The following is a 19,171-nucleotide window of genomic DNA, read 5'->3' as shown; positions in this document are numbered from 1 at the left end:
TTTCAAACAGCTCGGCCTGCGTTGCCCACATACCTGTGGCAGGCAGGCAGTCAGGCAAATAAAAGCTTGGATGTGGGCGGCGGCAAACCCGACAGCTCTTCCCACTGATGCCACTGGCACATCTCCCAGCCTGAACCACCCCGAGCCACTCAAATCACGTGAGTACGACCCACGTACCGGAGCTCACTTCCCAGTCTTGCCATGTCCTTCCGAAGAGTGAAAAATCTATTTCATGCTCACCATTTTGTTTTCACAATGACACGACTTCGAGGGCAGAATGTTTGTCTCGTTGGGTGTGTTGTGTGATGCATGGTGCATACTTTAGTTTAGGGGGGAACGGCAGGGCGGATTGGGCTGGAATGCCCAAGAGCGAGCGGTATGCAGCAAGCCAGAGAAGGGAGGGAAAAAAGGGGCAGATAAGGTGCAGAGTTGCAGGGCGAAAAAGGTGCAGGGGTGGCTGGCCGGGGGCTGCAGTGGCCTGCGCAGGCGAGTTGCTGGGCAGATTCCTGGTGGATGAGAGTGAAATGTGGGCTTGATTGCAGCAAGCTTGGGCGCCCAGATGACACCTACTAGGCCGGTTGTAGCGTAGCGCCCCTCACTCGGCGGGGTTCCCAGTCTGCGCTGTGTGGCGAAGGCCTGGCACTATAAATGCCGCCCTCGCCCTCTTTCCGCGCGAAATGCAGCCGACCTCTTTCTCCTGACATTTTTCGTTCTTGGCACTCCCTCCTGCCAGACTCTCCATCCACCCCCCTCATTTCTTCGCACGGCATCAAAGCGCAAACCCCCTCTTGCCAGCCTGCGATTGATATCCTCTACATCCCTCTCACTCTGGCATCGATTGGCTCTCCCACATAATCGTGCCGCCACATAAATCTCTCTCCCTGGGCGCATCCCGCAAACCTGATCCAAAGTTTTTGGCCACAAAAGACCCAAAGATCTCACCTGCGACCCGCGCCTGCCACTCTCTCTTCACGCAAAGGGCAAACAAAGGAAACAAAGAAAAGAAAATCAAAGGCCACAATAGACTGTCTGCACTTTCCGCTCTTAAGTAATTCGCAATCGCAAATCTACGCACTCTTGCTTCCTGTTGCTCCCCACGTTCTCCAAACCTCGATCCTCCAGATCAGAACGGAAGAAGGTTCTCTCTTACAGACCTGATCTGAGACATACCTCAAACCGGTCGACGGACTCAATTCTCAATTGGAAGTAGGGCAGTTGTGTTGTAGGGGAGACATTGAGTTGTTCATCTCCCGCATCTCGGTACGAAACACCACCGCATCCATCTCCTTTACCTTGTTCCCTCAGGTCGATTCTACGATCTACAGCGTTCGTCGTCGTCGTCGAGTTAACGCCGCGGCTACCTCCTGCTGGCTCAAGTGAATTTGATCGAAATTTACTTCAGCCTCCAAAGTCGAGCCTCTGCACCGACCGACGCGATCGACCGCACCCTCGCCACCTTCCAAAAGTCACTTACAAATTCATCACCCTAACCTGACCATATTTTAATTCTCTCCAGACTGCTTTTCATCCTTTCGTCGATCTCTCTCATCGACAAGGATACACCCGCTGCGACCGCTTGATTGCGCCGCATCGACAAACCTCACATTCCTGCAATCATGGAGTCTCTTACCACTCACCCATCGACCGCGCAACAGGCCAAGGCCTTCACCTCTCCCGCGTCTCTGTCGTTTCCTGGTGGTGCCGGGGACTTGACACCGCCTTCCTCTGAGAAAGATGGACAAAACCTCAACGGTGGCTCATACGCAGATGGGAAGACCAATGGTCAGCAGGGAGGAACTGCCATTCAGGCACCACAAACCCCCGGCGCAACGCCTGGCGCTGGTGTGAGTGGTATTGTGCCCACCTTGCAGTGAGTATTTGTCCCTTTGTTGTCCTTTCCTCAAGGTCAGCAGAGGTTAACATTTCTAAAAAGAAACATCGTTGCCACGGTCAACTTGGACTGCCGTCTTGATCTGAAGACAATTGCACTCCATGCCCGCAACGCTGAGTACAATCCCAAGGTAAGGCTCCGCTGGCCTATCATGGTTGGCACTTGCTGATTGACGGTGTGTAGCGTTTTGCTGCAGTCATCATGCGTATCCGTGACCCCAAAACTACTGCCTTGATCTTCGCATCAGGCAAGATGGTCGTTACTGGCGCCAAGTCGGAAGATGACTCGAAACTTGCCAGCCGCAAGTACGCCCGTATCATCCAAAAGCTAGGCTTCAATGCCAAGTTCACCGACTTCAAAATCCAGAACATTGTCGGTTCATGCGACATCAAGTTCCCCATCCGACTGGAGGGCCTTGCGTCTAAACATCATCCCTTCAGCTCGTATGAACCCGAACTGTTCCCAGGTCTCATCTATCGCATGATCAAACCCAAGATCGTCCTGTTGATCTTCGTCAGCGGCAAGATCGTTCTCACGGGCGCCAAAGTTCGTGAGGAAATATATCAAGCCTTCGAGCAGATCTACCCTACACTCTCAGGTGAGCATTCTTCGAACTGTGGCTAGTCGCTTCTGTTGCTAACATGACCTAGACTTCCGCAAAGTCTAGATCTACTCACGCGGGGCGGGGTTATCCCGTTAGCCTTGTATCAACAGTCAAACATTACCTTTCGGCTTCTTCCTCGACAGTGGTCACGCTGTCGCGGCTGGACAGCCGACATGCCTAGGTGTTGCGTCTTGCAAGCCAAGCATAACTCTAAAACTACTTACCCTTTCTTTTTCGCCTGTGTCACGACTATTTATGAGCATTGCATGGCGTTTTGAGCGAAAATCCCTTCGTATCGTTTCCTGGGGCAAAGGCACCAAAAAGGGGCTCGGGTGCAGTCGACCTTACTTACACCTTATTAGACATTGGGTCTCATCGACAACGGGATATCAGCTTGGTGGGGGACGGTATTCGGCGCTGGTCGATTTCGCATACCGTCTTGTGTGGAATATCTCTTCATTTTCCTTCTGCGCGTGTTCCTGGTCAAGTGGTGGGTGGGAGAGACACACCCTTGACCAGTTGCTATCCGGCGCACGGAGAGCTTTGCAGAATCAGGGAGGCTTTTTGAAAGCTTGGTTCTCCATCCATGACGGGAACTTTCTGCGTCATGGGAAAGGAAAAAAAAATTAAGATGGGCAACTGAAATCTGCCCGTTTGCCCAGATTGTTTCTGATAGAAAAGCAGCAGAAGACTGCTGAGAGTGGACTTCTTGAATGGAGTGAACGGATCGGAGGGTTGACAACGGTACCTTGGTCGTAGTCAGTTAATGCCCACGACTGCATGATGATAGCTCAATATGACTTTTCATCCCTCCATATATCTTGGTTCTTTTCCCGTATAGTTCTCGTTGAGTCCGATACTTATGCGTGCGTAGTGCTGTTGTAGAGCCTTGTGTGAACCAGTGCTCGCGCAACTGTGTATTTTGACATTCTCGATCTGCGGACGAGTGATTGATTCCACGGACACATTTGGTGCTGTGAGAGAAGCAGCTGTACGAGGTGCTCAATGCCAAGCCATTCAATAAACTTATCTTTATCCCATCATGATCAACACCAATGCTGCTGTTGTCGCTCTTCATCCAACACCGTCTGTGCTTAGACGATAGATAACCCATACTTTCATCTGCACGGGTTCATCCATAGCTCCTAAGCAGGCTGGCTGGTGGGCTGTTTGGTTCTCCCAGTCCTCGACGACGAAGACGAAGACGTTGAGGGAGAACAAAGGAAGAGGGGGGACGAAGATATAGATCACAGGGAAAGAGAGAGGGAGTGTGTGTGTGTGGGAGAAGGAAGGGAGAGGGAGGGAGGGGAGGGAGAGGGGGGCAATTTAGAAGGAGAATATAAATGAGGACCTTGAACGCTCGTCTTCGAAACAGGATAGCTGACAGGACATGGCAGGGCACCAGGACTACGGAGGAGATCGGTTGGACAAGGCCACCAGCCAGCGCTGATTTATTATTTGATTGATCGATTGGATCTATTATTGATTGAACTGGTTGGTTGATTTGATTTGATTGATGGATTGATTGACGCCTCCTCCATTGTTCTCTGTGCGGGTAGGAGAATAGGGAGGTAGGTAGCTAGGTAGGTGATAGGTACCTACAGCTCGAGTGAATGCATGTCGGTCGACTATATTCGTCTCCGTCTATCTATTGCAGTCGCTCCCTTATCAACTGATAGATATATATATCTATAGCCCAACCGAGCCAGCCCACTTCACGTCCTCTTCTTCTGCCTCTGCATCTCTTCCTCCAGGAGCATGCCCTTCCTCCCCGCCCGACTCCCGTCTTCACACGCCGTGAATTCCTCCTCGTCGGAGTTGATCATTTCCTTCTTCAAGTCCTCCGGACTCCTCCACCGCCAGATCTGCGCCAACTCCGGCTCCAGCGTGCCCTGGATCGCGGCCACGATCCTGTCCCCGATCACGGGGAAGAATTTGAAGCCGTGCCCGGACCCGCCCGTCGCGAGGAACAGGTTCTGGAACCGCGGGTGGAAGGTTATGAGGAAGTCGCCGCTGGGTCTGTCGGACAGAGAGAGAGATTCAGTGCGGTGAGTCTTGAGGTGAGCTTGTCCTTTTTTCGAAATGGGGGTAACAAACAATGATACAAGCACAGACTGAAAAACAGGTTGGTGGAAATAAACTTACGTATCACAATACCAGCAGATCCGTGTGCGAGTGAAGGGTCTGTCGGCCATTTGAGGCAGAATCTCACGCAGAGCTTCTCGCAGGGCTTCTTCAGCCTCGAGTGGGATGGGTATGCCAACCTTGGGGACGCTGACTTCCACGTATCCGGCATCAACGCCGTTCGAGACGTCAGGGTCGATGACGGCCCTTGGCACTTTCACCAAGTTTCGATACCCATACCCATGTCTGGCGATCTTCAGCTCATTCCCTCTCGGCGGGATCACGAACATCCCTCGGCTCATGTTCATGACGGTCGGCCGGTTGCCCATGGCCGCCTGCTCGTCCGGCGTGATGTCCAGAAAGGCCATCGTCTGCCCAGTGGCCAAACATCGCCCTTGGAGGTCAATGAGGCTGGGGCTCCACGCCCCAGCTGCAAGGACAGTCAGGTCTGCGAGAATCTGCTCCCCTCCGACTAGTTCCACGCCCTGACAACTGCTTCCGGAAAACACGAGCCTCGCGACCTGTGTACCAGGGCGGACGGTTACGCGACCATCACTCTCGCTTTGTACCCTCTTCAGGGCATAAGCCACACACGCCTCGGCATCGGCCCATCCTGAGTTGAAGTTCGCGTAGCCATGGTCCCCACTGACGTTCTCGTAACCCGTGGCTTGTCGGATCTCGTCTTGCCCGTGTAGTTCTCTGATCTTGCTGATGTCCACATTGGCGTCCACTCGTGCCAGAGTCCTCACATTGGCCAGAGATTCCCGTAAATAGGCATCTTTGTCCTCATCAGCAGTCAGCACAAACCCGGGCTCATGGTATCTGTCTTCCCCTCCCCACGCCTCCTTCCTTTTGTCGCGCCAGAGCGCTTGGGCCTGGGAAGCCAGCTTGGCATAGTGTTTGTTGGCATAGTCGGCCCGGACAATACGGTTCGCATCGACGGACGAGCCAGAAGGGTTCGGGAGCGAGGGCGAGCCGTCGATGATGGTTATGCGTGTCGCATTGTATGCGGGGTTGGAGAGGAGCGAGAGCGTCGTGGAGAGACCGAAGACGCCGGCTCCGATGATCAATATGTGCTGGGGAATTGAAGCGTCAGACATTGGGAGGCCACAATCTATATACCCTCCTGCTCTCGAGTGCAGAGGAAATTCTGGACCTACCCAACACAGCGCTACCGAGAGATGACTTTCTTCTAGCCCGGTTAACCCAGACGACGTCGTTCTCCGCAGATCAAAAAGTATCGAGATGCGAGTGCGCCCTCCGAGGTCGGATCAATCTCGGCTAAAAAGAAGGCCACATCGTGTCGCAGTTTGATTTCGCACCGACCCCAAAGTCCAACAGATGAGGATGAACGATTGATTTTTGGATCCCTGGTAGTTCATGGCTGAAGCTGTCAGGATCTACGCAGAATGCTCGAGGATTCCGCATCTTGCACTCTCCATATCTGCCAAGCGCGCAGCTGCTCGCTCCACGACGGCATGTCTCAATCAGCGGCAGCTTTTTTCGCGTGCAGTCGGGCGATCCGAGCGGTCCGCACCTCGACAAGCTGCGAGGGCTACTCATAGTTCCTCTTGTGGTCCTCCCTCACGCAGACATGCCTCCACGAAGCAGACCGTCCCGAAATTGAACGTCCCCCGACCAGGATTGTCGCAACCGCAACATAAATCCAGACCAACCCTCCTCGACCGTGCGACCGCCCAAGATGCCCTCGACGCCCTGGCCGCCCAGAACAGGAGACAGCGCATCCACATGTCCTCCAACACCTATTTCTGGATCACCTCGCTGTTTGGCTTCCTCCTCTCCACCTACGTTGCCTACACCTATATGTCCTACGCGCGCTCCGTGAAGGAGTACGAGAATCTGGATCTGCCGCAGAACGCCGACGTCTCTTCGCGATGGATGGATCTTTCGAGAAACTTCGACGACGAGGTCGAGTTGTCAGAGAAGCTCATGTTTCTGAGGAGCAAGAGGGAGAAGTTGTGCAGAGAGGCTCGGGGCAACGTGCTGGAAGTCAGTGCAGGCACGGGCAGGAATATGGAGCTCTACCGCTTAGACCCTCTCGTCACGCCGGAAGACAAGAGGGTGCAAAGCTTGACGTTCAATGATCTGAGCGAGATCATGCTGTCCCAGGCGCAGAAGAAGTTCGAGAAGCTGCAGGAAAGGGCGAAGGACAGGAGAAGATTTTCGGGGCCGGTGCAATTCGTGGTCGGCGACGCAAGTGACAAAAACCTCATCAAGAGGCCCGAGGGCGGGTTTGACACAATCATTCAGACCATGGGGATTTGCAGCGAGACCAACCCGGTCGCATTTCTGCGGCAGCTGGGAGAACTGTGCCGACAGCCCGGGGAGAAGAGCGCGGGTGTCGACATGAAGATCATCGAAAAGGAATCTCAGCAGTATCTCGAGGATATCAAGAAACGTAGGGATCATGGTATCTCAGAGGCAGAGCAGCAAAGGCAGCAAGAAGAGGACGCACTTGTCGCCGAGTACGGAGGGGATCTGGGTGGGAAGATCCTCCTCCTCGAACACGGCCGGTCCTACCTGGGACTCCTCAACCGGGTGCTGGATAACGGGGCCAAGATGCACGCTGACCACTATGGGTGCTGGTGGAATAAAGACATCGAGCAAATCGTCCGGGATAGCGGGCTGATCGTGGAGCGGAAAAGGAGATATCACTTCGGCACGACGTATGAGTATGTTCTTCGGCCGAGACCGAAGCCCAGAAGTGAAACTGAGACAGAGGAGAAGACGGGAGAGAAGCTCCAAAATGGAAAGAATGTGGTCGTAGATTTGAGTCAGGGTGTGCAAGTCAAGAGATGGACGGGCGGATGGTTTGGCAGAAATTAAATGGGCTTATATTGACGAGCTGATGGTTCCTAAATATCCTGGCCGTGTTGTTATTGAAATCAGCAACAGCAGCAGCAGCAGCAGGGAACGCCTGCCTTGTTTGGATGCTCGTGTTGGAATACATAGAAAATGCGAGGGGGGGTATCACGAGGCTGAGGGAAAAAAGGAGGGAGCTGGAGGGTGGTTGTACGAAAACACGTGCTCTTGCCGATGGTTGTGGGCATGATCATGATGGGCCTGTGAGACTCCTCCGTCGACCTCACCACCAAGCACTGTACTCGGTGTATTTATTAATTACATATTACCTCTCCGGGGGTCCATCCCCTCTCCATTAGGCAGGTGCTCGGCCGAACATTGTGTGTGCGCACACACACATACTGTACGTACCCCTGTGCATTGTAGTATGTGAGAGCATGTCAAACTCCTATTTGATCTGCTCTAATCGGTACATAATATATATGAGTATGAGATCCCGGACAGGAAAGAAGCACACACGCCTCAAGATAGGAAGGAAGGAAGTCATCCTTGCTGGCACTCTACAATCTATTGCATGTGACAAGAGAAAGAAAGAGAGAGAAAACCAGAAATGGAAACCCGCCAACCAAGTGCCCGGCCGAGCAGGGCATCTGGGGAAGTGTTAAGCGAGCGAGGTTGGGTTGGGAAGAAGCCGAGATGCCCAACCATAATAATAGTTCCAACCCAACGTTCTGTTCGTGCAAGCTCTATTATCTATCATTGCAGATCCGGATCAAGAGGCCGCCGACGTGAGGTGAACCCAGCTCGCCAGTTGGAGGGACGGAAGTGTAATCGGTATTATGAGGGGGAGGAAGTTGGAGATTCGTTGGGTGGGTGTCTTGTGCCTCACGAGCCCAAGCACATGTTCTCCGCATTGACCATTGCATCATGATATCGCTTGAAACCGCTGGTGACGGCTTGCGAGCGAGTAGATTGGCTGGATGTTGCCCTATGCAGACGTTATGTGGGGGGTGGATGGAACGAACCTGACTCCAAATGAGACCCCAAACCAGCATCACGGATGTCCCAACCATGATCGCATACATTTGCATATCCGGCGAGCGTCAGGAGGATGGATGGATGGATGGATGGATGGTGGTGGTGGTTGCCAGGAATCAGGATATCGGCGCAGGGCTGACCTGACCTCGCAAGCACCACCGCCCCACAAGAATGACTCACGGGATGCGATTCAGTGCCAGGTGTGCCAGGCAGGATGCCTCAAGAGATGCCTTTTCTGTGATACGAATCATCGTCGCGAGTTGGGGCGCATATTGAACCAGCTTCGGTTCGTGGCGCTGGTGCTCTCCCGTAAACGCAAACAGCACCCAATCGCTTGGTCTAGACACCAATAGTCCGTGTTTCAGGTTGTCTGTGTAACTGTTTAAGTCGTCTTCTACTCTGTATTTCACACCGCAGGTTTGGGAGTTTGGACTCGTCTAGACTCATGTCTGCTCCTGAGCGCCTTGCTTGATGTCCCCAATGAATCAACAACCACCCCGATTGGGCAGCAGTCTTCTATTCCGTTATGACACGACATTGCAGGCTTGACAGGGGTGCATCTGAGCTGGAAGCTTGACACAACGGTCACGTGAAGATAAGGATGTCGTTCGGCTACAATAGACGGATGGAGCGGATAGTGGAGGCCTTGCGGCAAAGTCAATTATTTTTTTTCCCTCCTACCAATTTTTTTTGCACTTCGCGCTGACGTTTTCATGTTGCGCTGGATACGTCAATCATGATGGCAAAATGAACAGAGTGGAGTTTTGCTCATGAAAAAGAAAAAAATCACTCGAAAACATTCACACCACGAAGAGTACTTGGGCGGCCGCCTGCCTCATGTACCGCGCAAGCCAACAACAGTGGCGCAGACAGAGCAAACAAGCTACAGTATGTACTACCAGATGCAGGAGAATTATCACCCATCCGAAGTCTGGGTCACGTCGTCCAGAGCAACCAAGCTTCACAGTTTGCGGCCGTACTTCTCGATTGGTGCTGCGAAATGCAGGGCGAACGATGATGGGCCAGGTGCATTGCCCATTATGGAAGAATCCGTAAACTCAGGAAGAGGAAATGTGCGGCATGAAAAGGTGAGAGGAAAAAAAATTGTGGATGGGGATGGAGGGGCAGCGGGGCGTGATTCGCGGGACGGAGGTGCTGAGTTTGGCCCTGGTGGTGCTGGTCACCGTGCCACCCCCTGGAGACTGCAGCAACCTTGTACCCCAAGCGCATCCAGCTTGCATCCGGGTAAAAGACCCTGGGTACAGAACCGGCCTTTTCCAGAACTTTAGGGGGGGTCCGACAGAAGATCAATAATGTTTGGTGCCCATCCGCAGTTTAGGTTAAGGTTCCTTTTCTGCAACCTTCGTCCGGCCGCCGCAAATACTCAGCCAACAAGCGCTTACTCGAGATGCAGTTACAAAACTTGGCTCAGGATGACCGATGAGGTATCTGCTCTTTCCACTGGCGGATGATGGCCGTACGGTCTTCGGTTCGATTAGTGAGGCGTAAGGGAGGGTGCAACAAGATGTCAGCCATTTCCAGTATGCGAGTCGTGGTAGGGTTCATCGACATTTCCGAGACGAGTTAGTGGTGCTGCACGGGAGCAAGAGTATGTACGCCTGTCACTGTGTGGTACGCACACCTGACGGCATATGGGGTTGAGTAGTGACTCTGATGTCCCGTGGCGCTGTTCTGCGAGATCTGGAAGTCACACCACAAATAGTTGAGACTGGCCGTGCCGCAGCAGAAGGAGAATTCCTCTGATGTACATATTCGACCGTCAAATCGCCGATGAATGCAAAGCTGAATATAGCAGTTGCTCCTGGTTGGGCCCTGTTCGCCCGTACAGCTTCACGACGTAACAGGTGGAGGCTTTTGTCGTCAAGCAAGGGACCGGTCGACTGGTGTCGGGCGGTGGTTTGCGAAAGAGTCGGGCAAGTGCATCCGCGAGCCCTGCGGGCAGGTTAGGCGCTCAGCGTTGGCTGCAAAAACACTAGCCTGGCCCGGATGGAAAGGGCTAAAACAATGACCCCGAGTTTAGCTTGGCGACTGGTTGACTGGCGCCTGGTGGGCTCTCAGATCTCAATCCAGGGCCCAGGGCGACTGGCTGGAGGAAAAAGGACCCATTAATCAATGGCATCCCAGGCATCGAACTTCGCCATGACTGCTTGCTCGGCGAGAGGCGGTGGCATTTTTAGGACTCACAAGCCCATCTCGGAGTGCCCACGAGGGTTTTTCCTTGGGGTTGTTTGTGGCGTGCTGCCTCCCTTCCAGAGCAGTCTCTGTCCCTACCGACGCATTCCTGGCACCTGTCTGTACTCCGTACCTCCATTATTCTTCCTTTTCCATCAGAGCTGCTCTCCTCCCCTCCTTTACTTCGTCTACCATGTTCTGGTCCCAGTCGCATTGACCTCGTCACGCATACCTTCCCTCCTCGCCTAGAGCACGGGCCATAAACATACTGTATCCTTGACAGCGCCCAAAACATTTGGTTCGACCCACTCCGAGCAAACAACGTCTTTCGGACCCTGACCTGACCTACGGCCGCCGCCTGGCAGGCTCCCATTACCGCCATTTCTCGCTTCTGCGCCGTTCAACCGCCCAGCCCCATCCCTGGAAGAAAGAAAACAGAATACAAGAAAGACATCACATTTCTCTCTCTCTCATCAGTCCGATCGACCAGTATCAGGCGTCGCCATCTGACTGCTTACCGCCGTTTGACCTCAACAAGTCAAGTGGTCGGGACAAGATCTCTTTTGACGCAAGGAGGCGAGGGTAGGAGCAGCGAAGGCCAATTGAAGCTGATCCCTGCTCCATACTGGAGAGTTTTCATTGCTCCACGATCCCGGCACCTTGCATTGCAGCCACGCATTCCAGCTGCCTCCCTCCTCCAATCACCGCCCCGGCTGCTGTATATCCATCCGTCTAACCACCCTTCCTCTGTCACATCTTTCGCCCTCCCTTGTCCAACGCTACACAACACTAGTCCATCCCTCGACTGGCGTCGCCGCAACCTGAATCATCATTCTGCCATTCGACAATTCCACCCATCCCAAAAACAAATTCCCTGCTTTTTGGGGCTCCTCTTGGTTACCAGAACCTCCCCGTTTATTGTTGTACACGACTCCCTCCCATCCATCCCCCGGCTCTACAGTATCGCGACTGTATCTATTGTCCTGTTATACAACAGTCCCCCCGACAACATCCTCTCGTCCCTCGCCGGTGGCAACACATGACATTCCACCATGCCTTACAATACTCGCCGGAAATCTCTCTCCCTGCCGTCGCTGGGCATCCATTTGCCCAATGCCTCTCGCGCTCACCGCCCCGTCCTGAAGACCACAACACCACCTGCAGAGACCTCCACGTCCCCTCTGCCTCCGACAAAGAAACAGAAGCGCTCTCACGATGGCGATGAACCTCTATCCCCCGTGTCGTCGCCGCGCTCCAAGGTCGGCTCACCTGCGATCGACCTCCCGACGCCGACCACCGCACTAGCACTCGCTGCTGCCGTTGAGCAGACCCCACCCCCGTCTCCAAAGCTTGGTGCTCCGGTCCGGAAAATCGACACGGACGGTATCAACGATGATATTGTGATCTCTGTCATCGAACAGTTGGAAAAGACGGGCAACCGGCCACACCTGATCAGGGAGATGGCAACAATATTGGCCTCGAGCAATGCCAGTATCGCTCAGTAAGTTTCTACGGTTCGAATTTCGATCAAAGATCATGCTAACCAGCCCTGATAGTTCTGCGAACCCAGCTGCATTGCTATCCTCGCGTCTCAGCCTCTACCTGAAGAGACCATGGACTGCGTTGTCGCCGTGCCCGTTGGCTAAGGAACTGATCCCGGTCCACCCACGGAAGGTGTTCTTCTTCCTCACCACGCAACCGCGAATGCCTCTTCCTGACTCGTCAGCCGACATCCTCCCTCCCGCCGTGATCTCGGTCAAGAACCTGACCCCTAGCGTGTCAGATCACAGCCTGAATGAAGATGATCTGGATCAACGAGACCGTGCTCGACTATCTCCCAGTCCGGAGGTGGAACTGTACTCTCCTGACCTGGATCAGGATGATCCCATGCAGCCTCCGACCCCCGGCGCCCACCTCAGCGCCAGGAGCAGCCTCAATCCGGACGGTACGCCTGATATTCGGCGTAGCACCAACCGGGCTCAAAGTCCTCCACTGGAAGAGGACGAACGTGGCTTCACTGAGACGGCCACTGCAGTGCGCGTCCGCGGTATGAGTCTACACAATCCCACCGTTCAAGCATCAATTGAGGTTGATGAAAAGCCTCCCGCAGTCCCGGTGTCAGAAGAGACCCCAGAACAGCGCCAAAAACGTGATCGAGAGCTCGGGTTGGCCCTCTTTGGCCAGTCTGATCAAACTCTCCACGTGCCGGAACAGAAGCTGTTTTCGAGCAGCCCCATCATGCAGGCCAAACCCGATCATCAGGCCCCAGTGCCCAAGACGAGCTTGGTCCTTGATCTGGATGAAATCGAGATGGGAGTGGCTTCCTGGAGCATGATGAGTCCCGAGCAAATTGAAGTTGAAGAACTGGACGAGATGTTCATGGGTTTCTAAGACCCAGGCCATTGGCCTGCCGAGCGTGGCATTGATGCCCGCATCGGACTCTCACCTCATTAGACGTCGTCCAAGTCTCAAAAACATCTCGACTTTGGAGTTGGCGATACATCGGAGACATTTCGAAATAAAGAGTTGTTTTACGATTCGAAGGCTGGATCTTGATGAAGTGGGCGCGTGGTTATTTTCGGGTTGTCATCTGGACTCTGGAGCGAGGCAAAGCCATGTGTTATAGAATTCACATCTCATGAGAAGAAGAGACTTGTAGTATTAGATGCCTGTTGGCTGACTGGGGGATACGGCGGGTTAGCCCATTGAGGTTCTAGAAAAGAAGTGTATCATTTGCAATGAATCCATCCATCAATTCCTTCTGCTTTCTCTCGAACTCCTGTCTTCTCACAAGGGAAGCCGAGCAGTTTGAGTCTGTCGTTGCTTTGTCAGCGTTAGTCTCCTCACCTGACGAGTTCTTGCAGTCTGTCATTATTATTAATGTTCTTGTGCTCGTATCTTGAACGACGATAAATCGCCAACGAGCCGCGGCCAGCCGTTTGGCCTGTGCACTCACTAGACGTTGATCAGATGCGGACTCGATTTGGGGAGGGACGCCATCCAGAAAGCGTCTACTGCACGACGTCACTCCGACGACGGCAGTCTTTGGACTTCATTTTCTGATGCCTCTCGCTTCCAGTTCATAACCCTTACCTACTCCAGAGGGCCCAAAGGCGATCAAGCAAGCGCCCTCAGATGTCTCGTGTCCAGCCGAATATGGTATGTACCGGAACCTCCGGTATCGCGTCAAGGTGCTACCATCATTGAGTTCGGTTCCATTGTGGGAAGATGAGGGACCGTACCGAGTAACTGGCTAGCTGGCGAGCGAGAGACCCGTTCGGTCTTCCTGTCTATGCGAGCTATTGCCTTGTCTCTCTCTTTCTTTCTCTCTGCGACCGATGGAGCCGAACCCAGTGCGTGGGGTTTACTTTTACCTACTTACATTTGCAGACTTCCCTAATGGGCTTCCAAGACTACAAGCGTCTGTTGGTCCGTTAGTGATGTGATATAACATTCAAGCATACTTTCGGGCTGGTGGCCTCGGTGGTCGCTTAATGGTCGCTGGTATCAGGAACGAATGTGCAATTATCGCCTGCTACGTACATTTCAAGAGAGACGTTTCTTGCTGATTGATGATTCCTCCAGACCCCTTCGCGTTATACATACATCTCGACAAAGACTCTGTGGGTCGGGAGCTGCCTATCGGTTGCCAAATATTTTGCCTAGCATGAGTCTGTCAGGTTTGGCGAAATATCACACATGTGGCCTGGGCCACCGCTGTCGAATGGGATGGACAAAATGCACCTCGTCATCTAACAAAGCAGAGAAGCTGACCCAGTCGAAACTTTGAATTCCAAACAACTCTCAACGGGCATCGTACACTCGGTTCCAAGCTTGGGAAGGCCATTGACGAGGATCAAACCCAGAGTTTTCACCTCCAGCCGTGGCTCAGTACCCTCACAGCCCCCTCGCTTCAAGACGCTTACAGTTCGATGTCAGGAAGTCTCCGCATCAATTGCGGAGACAGGCTGCCTATTTGCCTCCTTACACGCCAGGTTTGGGGGTCCGTTCGCGTTCTCCGGGCTTCGCCAATATAGCATGTCCTCTCCACACGCCAGTCGACTTCCCTCAGGGGATGGCGCCAGTAGAGGGAAGACCCCTTCAGGCGACAATGTCCACCACGCGGCCCACGCACGCTGCCAATTCCGAAGGACGTGTACGTGGATTCGCAGTGCATATTGATTTCTGAGAACCAGGCCATCTATACCTTTGCCGAACTACAACGGACCTAGAGCGTGTTGCTATTGACGAGACAAGACAAGTGCCCATCCTGGTGGACTCACGCGAATATTCCGGGGGTACAAATGCTCGATTCGTGACTGACTGTTCATCATCTCCAGTTCGAGGAATGATCCTTTCCCTCCTTACTTTCTTTCAATGTCCTGCAAGGGGACTTGGAAACCATTCCCATGGCTACCCGCTACCACAGGCTGTCCCGGACCTTTGGCTCAGCACGGCTTCCCCAGACATTAACGAGGGACAATTCACCGTTAATCATTCCAGGCTTTGGGACTGGCGCGAGAATGTCGTAGTATCTAAAAACCGTCTACCAGACAGGTACTCCTTGCTCTACCTCCATGCATGGCTCGTAAACTATATTCATGTCATCGATGTTCACACGCTAGAATGCTTGTGCTCCGCTGGTGCGAACTCCCCCTGGAGAATGACTTCCATGTTGAAAGCCACAGAACCGGTCCTGTTCGGACGTACATACACACTCTCGAAAGACCTGCCAAAAGCAATGTGAAAAAAAAAACCCCCCAAGAAAGAGGGCATGCAAATGGGAATAACTTTGGAACATTAACTTTTCGTCGCCTTTCTGTTTTAACATGCTCCTGGTTTCCGCCCGTAGACGAAATGGAAGTTGACGTAGAGGTGGTTCTGGGAGTTCTGCAACTCTCGCACGACGTGCGCCACGAGCACGCGGCATTCGTCTTCGGTCCAGTCCCGGTACCGCGTGAGGAAGCCCAGGGCGAAGGGCTCGATGGCCGAACAGACCTGGACCAGCTGGAACTTTCCCAGGGCCTTGAGCTTGGGGTCGCGCGGCCACGAGCCGACGGGGACCTGGTGATGTGTCAGAGAGACATGGTTCGTTGGCCGTGGATTTTGGCCGAGAAATCGAGAGGGAAATCATGGGAGATAATAGATAAAGAGGGAGCAGTAACTGACTTTGTAGACATCGTCTCGGACATCGGTAAATCCCGCATCGATCAGCCGTTGTTTCTGCTCCTTGGCCACGTCGAGGTCCTTGCCGAACACCCTGCTGGCCTCGTTCACCTCGTCCTGCCACCGTTTCAGATACGGCGCCCGGACGAGGTCTGGGTCGTCGTCCGACTTGAGCCATGTCTCGTACTCCTGCATCTCCAGCCACCCGCCCGGATTCAAGGACCGCAACGCCTGCTGGTACAGCCGGTCCCAGTCCTTGATGCTGCCGACCATGGTGCGGCCGTGGATGAAGTCGTACCGCTCGTCCTCGGAGCCCGCCTCGACCCAGTCGCTCTCGACGTCGTCGACGTAGAACTTGACGTTCGGAGGCACCACGTCCGGCTGGATCGGGCTGAGGTCAGTGCCGATGACCATGGCCATGGGGAAATTGTCCGCAAAATCAACGGCCCAGATCCCCGTGCCGGTGCCGAAGTCGAGCACCCGCTGCGGGCTCGCCAAGATCGGTGCACGAAAGAGTCGTCCATCCAAGGTCAGTCGGAAGACGTGGTGCAGGAGATCAAGCCGGGCTTGCTCTGCCTCATCGTTGGGCAGACTGTACGCGCCTTGCCGGTAGGCGTGGTACCGTCTGCCGTGTTCGTACGGGTAGTTGTATATTGAGGAGGCCAGAGATGTGCTGGTGACGGAGAGGTCGTCGCCCAACGTCGAGTCTACATCGCTCGGTTCATTTGACTAGAGGGAGTTGATGGAGAGTTAGAGAGGGCGATGAGAATGAGGAATCAATCAGATCGACCTCACGTCTGGCTGGATCTCAGCGTCTGGGTCTGGTGCCTCTGGCTGTTCAACTGTTGCTCCCGGTGGCTCTGTTGACTGTTCTGGTGGTGGTGGTGGAGGGGCATGTCTGGTGGTGTCACTCATTGTCAAGCGTTAGTGCAGCCTTGTTCTCACCACTGCGGAGGCTTGTCTGTATTGAACTGAATGGTGGCGGGGAAGTTTGTGGAAACACGGGCCGTCGAGAGCATATGTACCTCGTACCGGAGAAGGTACTGCGTGGGAGTGTTAGGCGGAGCGGTCCGTCGGACATCAGCTCCTGCCCGGCTAATTAGGGCTTCGTTAAGTGCCTTAGGGCTCACTAGGCTCACTAGGCGCATATATGGCCGTTATGATGCCCGTGTCTCTGCAGGCGCTGGGGGCATCTTCCCCTCCCCCAACGCATCCGGTATCTACGCGAGGAGGACCTAGGAGCCATTATTGGTGCCACCTATCCCAGGTCGTTTGTAGGTGTCTCCGTCGAGGGCAGAGCAGTGCAAGCAAATCGGTCCACCTCGCTTCTGCCTCACCTTGTCGCAATGGGGCTCCGTCCCCCGACCTCATCGTTATCCATTGACTCAACCCTGCCTGCCTATCCAGTACTGGCCCTGCCACCTGCCTGCTCTGCAAATCTTGGACTATGGCCTCGTCCACTTTTGAGAGTCTCACTCAAGGCTCCCTGACGACACCCTTGACCATCCTCGCGACCACATGGCTGTTGTATCTGGTGTCGCTTGCTGTGAACCGGCTGTATCTGTCGCCGCTCGCAAGATTCCCTGGGCCCAAAGCGGCCGCCTTATCACGATGGTACGAGCTCTACTACGAGGTCGTCCTGAAGGGCCAGTACTCGCGGAGGATCGATGAGATGCATCAGCAATATGGTACGTCGACTGCGAGTATGGGTTGTCATTGATTCAACGACACTGACTGATGCTTATCAAGGTCCCATCGTTCGAGTCGCCCCAGATGAGCTCCATATTAAAGACAGTGACTTTTTCGATGAACTCTACGTCAAAGTCCCGCGGGTCGACAAGCACGACTGGGCGGCTGGAAGGTTTGGGAACCATGGCTCCATCATCACCACCGCAGACTATGCTCTACACCGTCGTCGTCGTGCGGCACTCAACCCCTTGTGAGACCTTTTCCTGTCGAGACGGCCATTCGAGGAGATGGAGATGTTGACATCGATCTAGCTTCTCTAAACGGTCCATCGTGGATTTCCAACCAGTCATTCGCCAGAAGGTTGAGCTGTTGAGCAAGAAGCTCTGTGAGTACAAGGCGAAGAGCGCTCCAGTAGTCCTCAGTGAGGCATTTCCCGCATTCGCTGGCGACATAATCACAGAATACTCCTTTGGAATCTGCTACAATCACCTGGATTCTCCGGATTTCTCAGAGTCCTTCCACGCTGCGTTCATGGCTGTCGGTGAGTTTGGCCATGTAGCAGTCCAGTTTCCGTGGTTCCACCCGGTGAGTTGTTGCTTCACCCATGCCCACTGGTCCACGAATGCTGAGAATGACACAAGCTCTTAAATTCTCTTCCAGACGGCCTTGTGCGGAAGATGCAGCCCGCTCTCGGGAGTCTGTTGCAGCTCCAAGTAGTAAGTTCGGTGTATGGAGTCGTCAATATTTGGCTTCCACTAAAAACTTCGGCATAGGATCTGCGGAACATGATCAAACGACTGACCGAAGAGGATGAGCTGGGAGATGAGAAGTCCTCCCATCGCACTATTTTCCACGACCTGCTTCGAAGTGCTCTCCCGCCCGAGGACAAGGGCAATCGTCGCATGGCAGACGAAGCCCAGACAGTCATCGGAGGCGGTCTCGAGACGACTGCCTGGGCACTGAGCGTGGCGTCATTCCACATCGTGAACAACCCCCGGATCTACAAGCGGCTACACGAGGAGATTGTTCAAGTGATGCCTGACGCATCCTCCATTCCCGACCTGCTGGAAGCCGAAAAGCTGCCATACCTGCGTGCATGCATCACGGAAGCGGTCCGGCTGTCCTATGGCATTTCTGCGCGGAACCCGCGTGTGCTCAATCAACCGCTCCAGTACAACCAGTGGACCATACCTCCACGCACGGTGGTGGGGATGTCGATTGTAGATGTCCATCACGACGAGAATATCTTCCCCGAGTCCCATTCATATATTCCGGAACGATGGCTGGGGAATCCCAAAGCGCCGAATGGGTCTCCGCTTGATCGCTACTTTGTCGGCTTTGGAAAAGGCAGCAGGAGCTGCCTCGGGATCAAGTATGTATCATGACACTGGTCACATCTGTGGGCGGTATATTGGACAAGCTAACTCAATGCCTTTCTCTCCAGCCTGGCGTACGCCGAACTGTTCCTTCTCATGGCCACCCTTTTCCGGCGATTCCGCTTCGAGCTGTTCGAGACCGACAAGTCAGATGTTGAGCTGAAACATGATTTCTTCCTTCCCAGCCCCAAGTTGGATTCCAAGGGCGTGAGGGTCAAGGTTGTTGAAATCTACGAGTGAAGTCATGCTGGTATCTAAGCTTCCACT

The 19,171-nt window shown here is 53.9% G+C and overlaps 6 protein-coding genes across 6 annotated transcripts; 4 read left to right on the top strand and 2 right to left on the bottom strand.

The window, feature by feature from the left end:
• Positions 1 to 1,616: 1,616 nt before the first annotated feature.
• Positions 1,617 to 2,558, top strand: AYL99_06608 (TATA-box-binding protein; the record flags this gene model as incomplete). The annotated part of the gene is made up of 4 exons (XM_018838117.1): positions 1,617 to 1,870; positions 1,934 to 2,021; positions 2,075 to 2,489; positions 2,542 to 2,558. 4 exons carry the CDS (start codon positions 1,617 to 1,619, stop codon positions 2,556 to 2,558), a joined length of 774 nt encoding a protein of 257 aa, XP_018692677.1.
• Positions 2,559 to 4,210: 1,652 nt separating this feature from the next.
• On the bottom strand, positions 4,211 to 5,719 carry AYL99_06607 (hypothetical protein; the record flags this gene model as incomplete). The annotated part of the gene is made up of 2 exons (XM_018838116.1): positions 4,211 to 4,514; positions 4,641 to 5,719. 2 exons carry the CDS (start codon positions 5,717 to 5,719, stop codon positions 4,211 to 4,213), a joined length of 1,383 nt encoding a protein of 460 aa, XP_018692676.1.
• Positions 5,720 to 5,999: 280 nt separating this feature from the next.
• On the top strand, positions 6,000 to 7,466 carry AYL99_06606 (hypothetical protein; the record flags this gene model as incomplete). The annotated part of the gene is made up of 1 exon (XM_018838115.1): positions 6,000 to 7,466. The coding sequence occupies one exon, from the start codon at positions 6,000 to 6,002 to the stop codon at positions 7,464 to 7,466; it is 1,467 nt and encodes a 488-aa protein (XP_018692675.1).
• A 4,259-nt stretch (positions 7,467 to 11,725) lies between these two features.
• AYL99_06605 (hypothetical protein) lies at positions 11,726 to 13,064 on the top strand (the record flags this gene model as incomplete). Its single annotated transcript, XM_018838114.1, has 2 exons — positions 11,726 to 12,174; positions 12,230 to 13,064. 2 exons carry the CDS (start codon positions 11,726 to 11,728, stop codon positions 13,062 to 13,064), a joined length of 1,284 nt encoding a protein of 427 aa, XP_018692674.1.
• A 2,433-nt stretch (positions 13,065 to 15,497) lies between these two features.
• On the bottom strand, positions 15,498 to 16,754 carry AYL99_06604 (hypothetical protein; the record flags this gene model as incomplete). Its single annotated transcript, XM_018838113.1, has 3 exons — positions 15,498 to 15,737; positions 15,843 to 16,568; positions 16,635 to 16,754. The coding sequence occupies 3 exons, from the start codon at positions 16,752 to 16,754 to the stop codon at positions 15,498 to 15,500; spliced, it is 1,086 nt and encodes a 361-aa protein (XP_018692673.1).
• Positions 16,755 to 17,286: 532 nt separating this feature from the next.
• AYL99_06603 (hypothetical protein) lies at positions 17,287 to 19,144 on the top strand (the record flags this gene model as incomplete). Its single annotated transcript, XM_018838112.1, has 6 exons — positions 17,287 to 17,527; positions 17,589 to 17,778; positions 17,840 to 18,113; positions 18,170 to 18,244; positions 18,302 to 18,900; positions 18,973 to 19,144. 6 exons carry the CDS (start codon positions 17,287 to 17,289, stop codon positions 19,142 to 19,144), a joined length of 1,551 nt encoding a protein of 516 aa, XP_018692672.1.
• Between the last annotated feature and the right edge of the window lie 27 nt (positions 19,145 to 19,171).

The sequence above is a fragment of the Fonsecaea erecta genome (assembly GCF_001651985.1).
Source record: "Fonsecaea erecta strain CBS 125763 chromosome Unknown Scaff5, whole genome shotgun sequence".
NCBI lineage: Eukaryota > Fungi > Ascomycota > Eurotiomycetes > Chaetothyriales > Herpotrichiellaceae > Fonsecaea > Fonsecaea erecta.
This window is presented reverse-complemented; position numbering and strand designations above follow the sequence as displayed.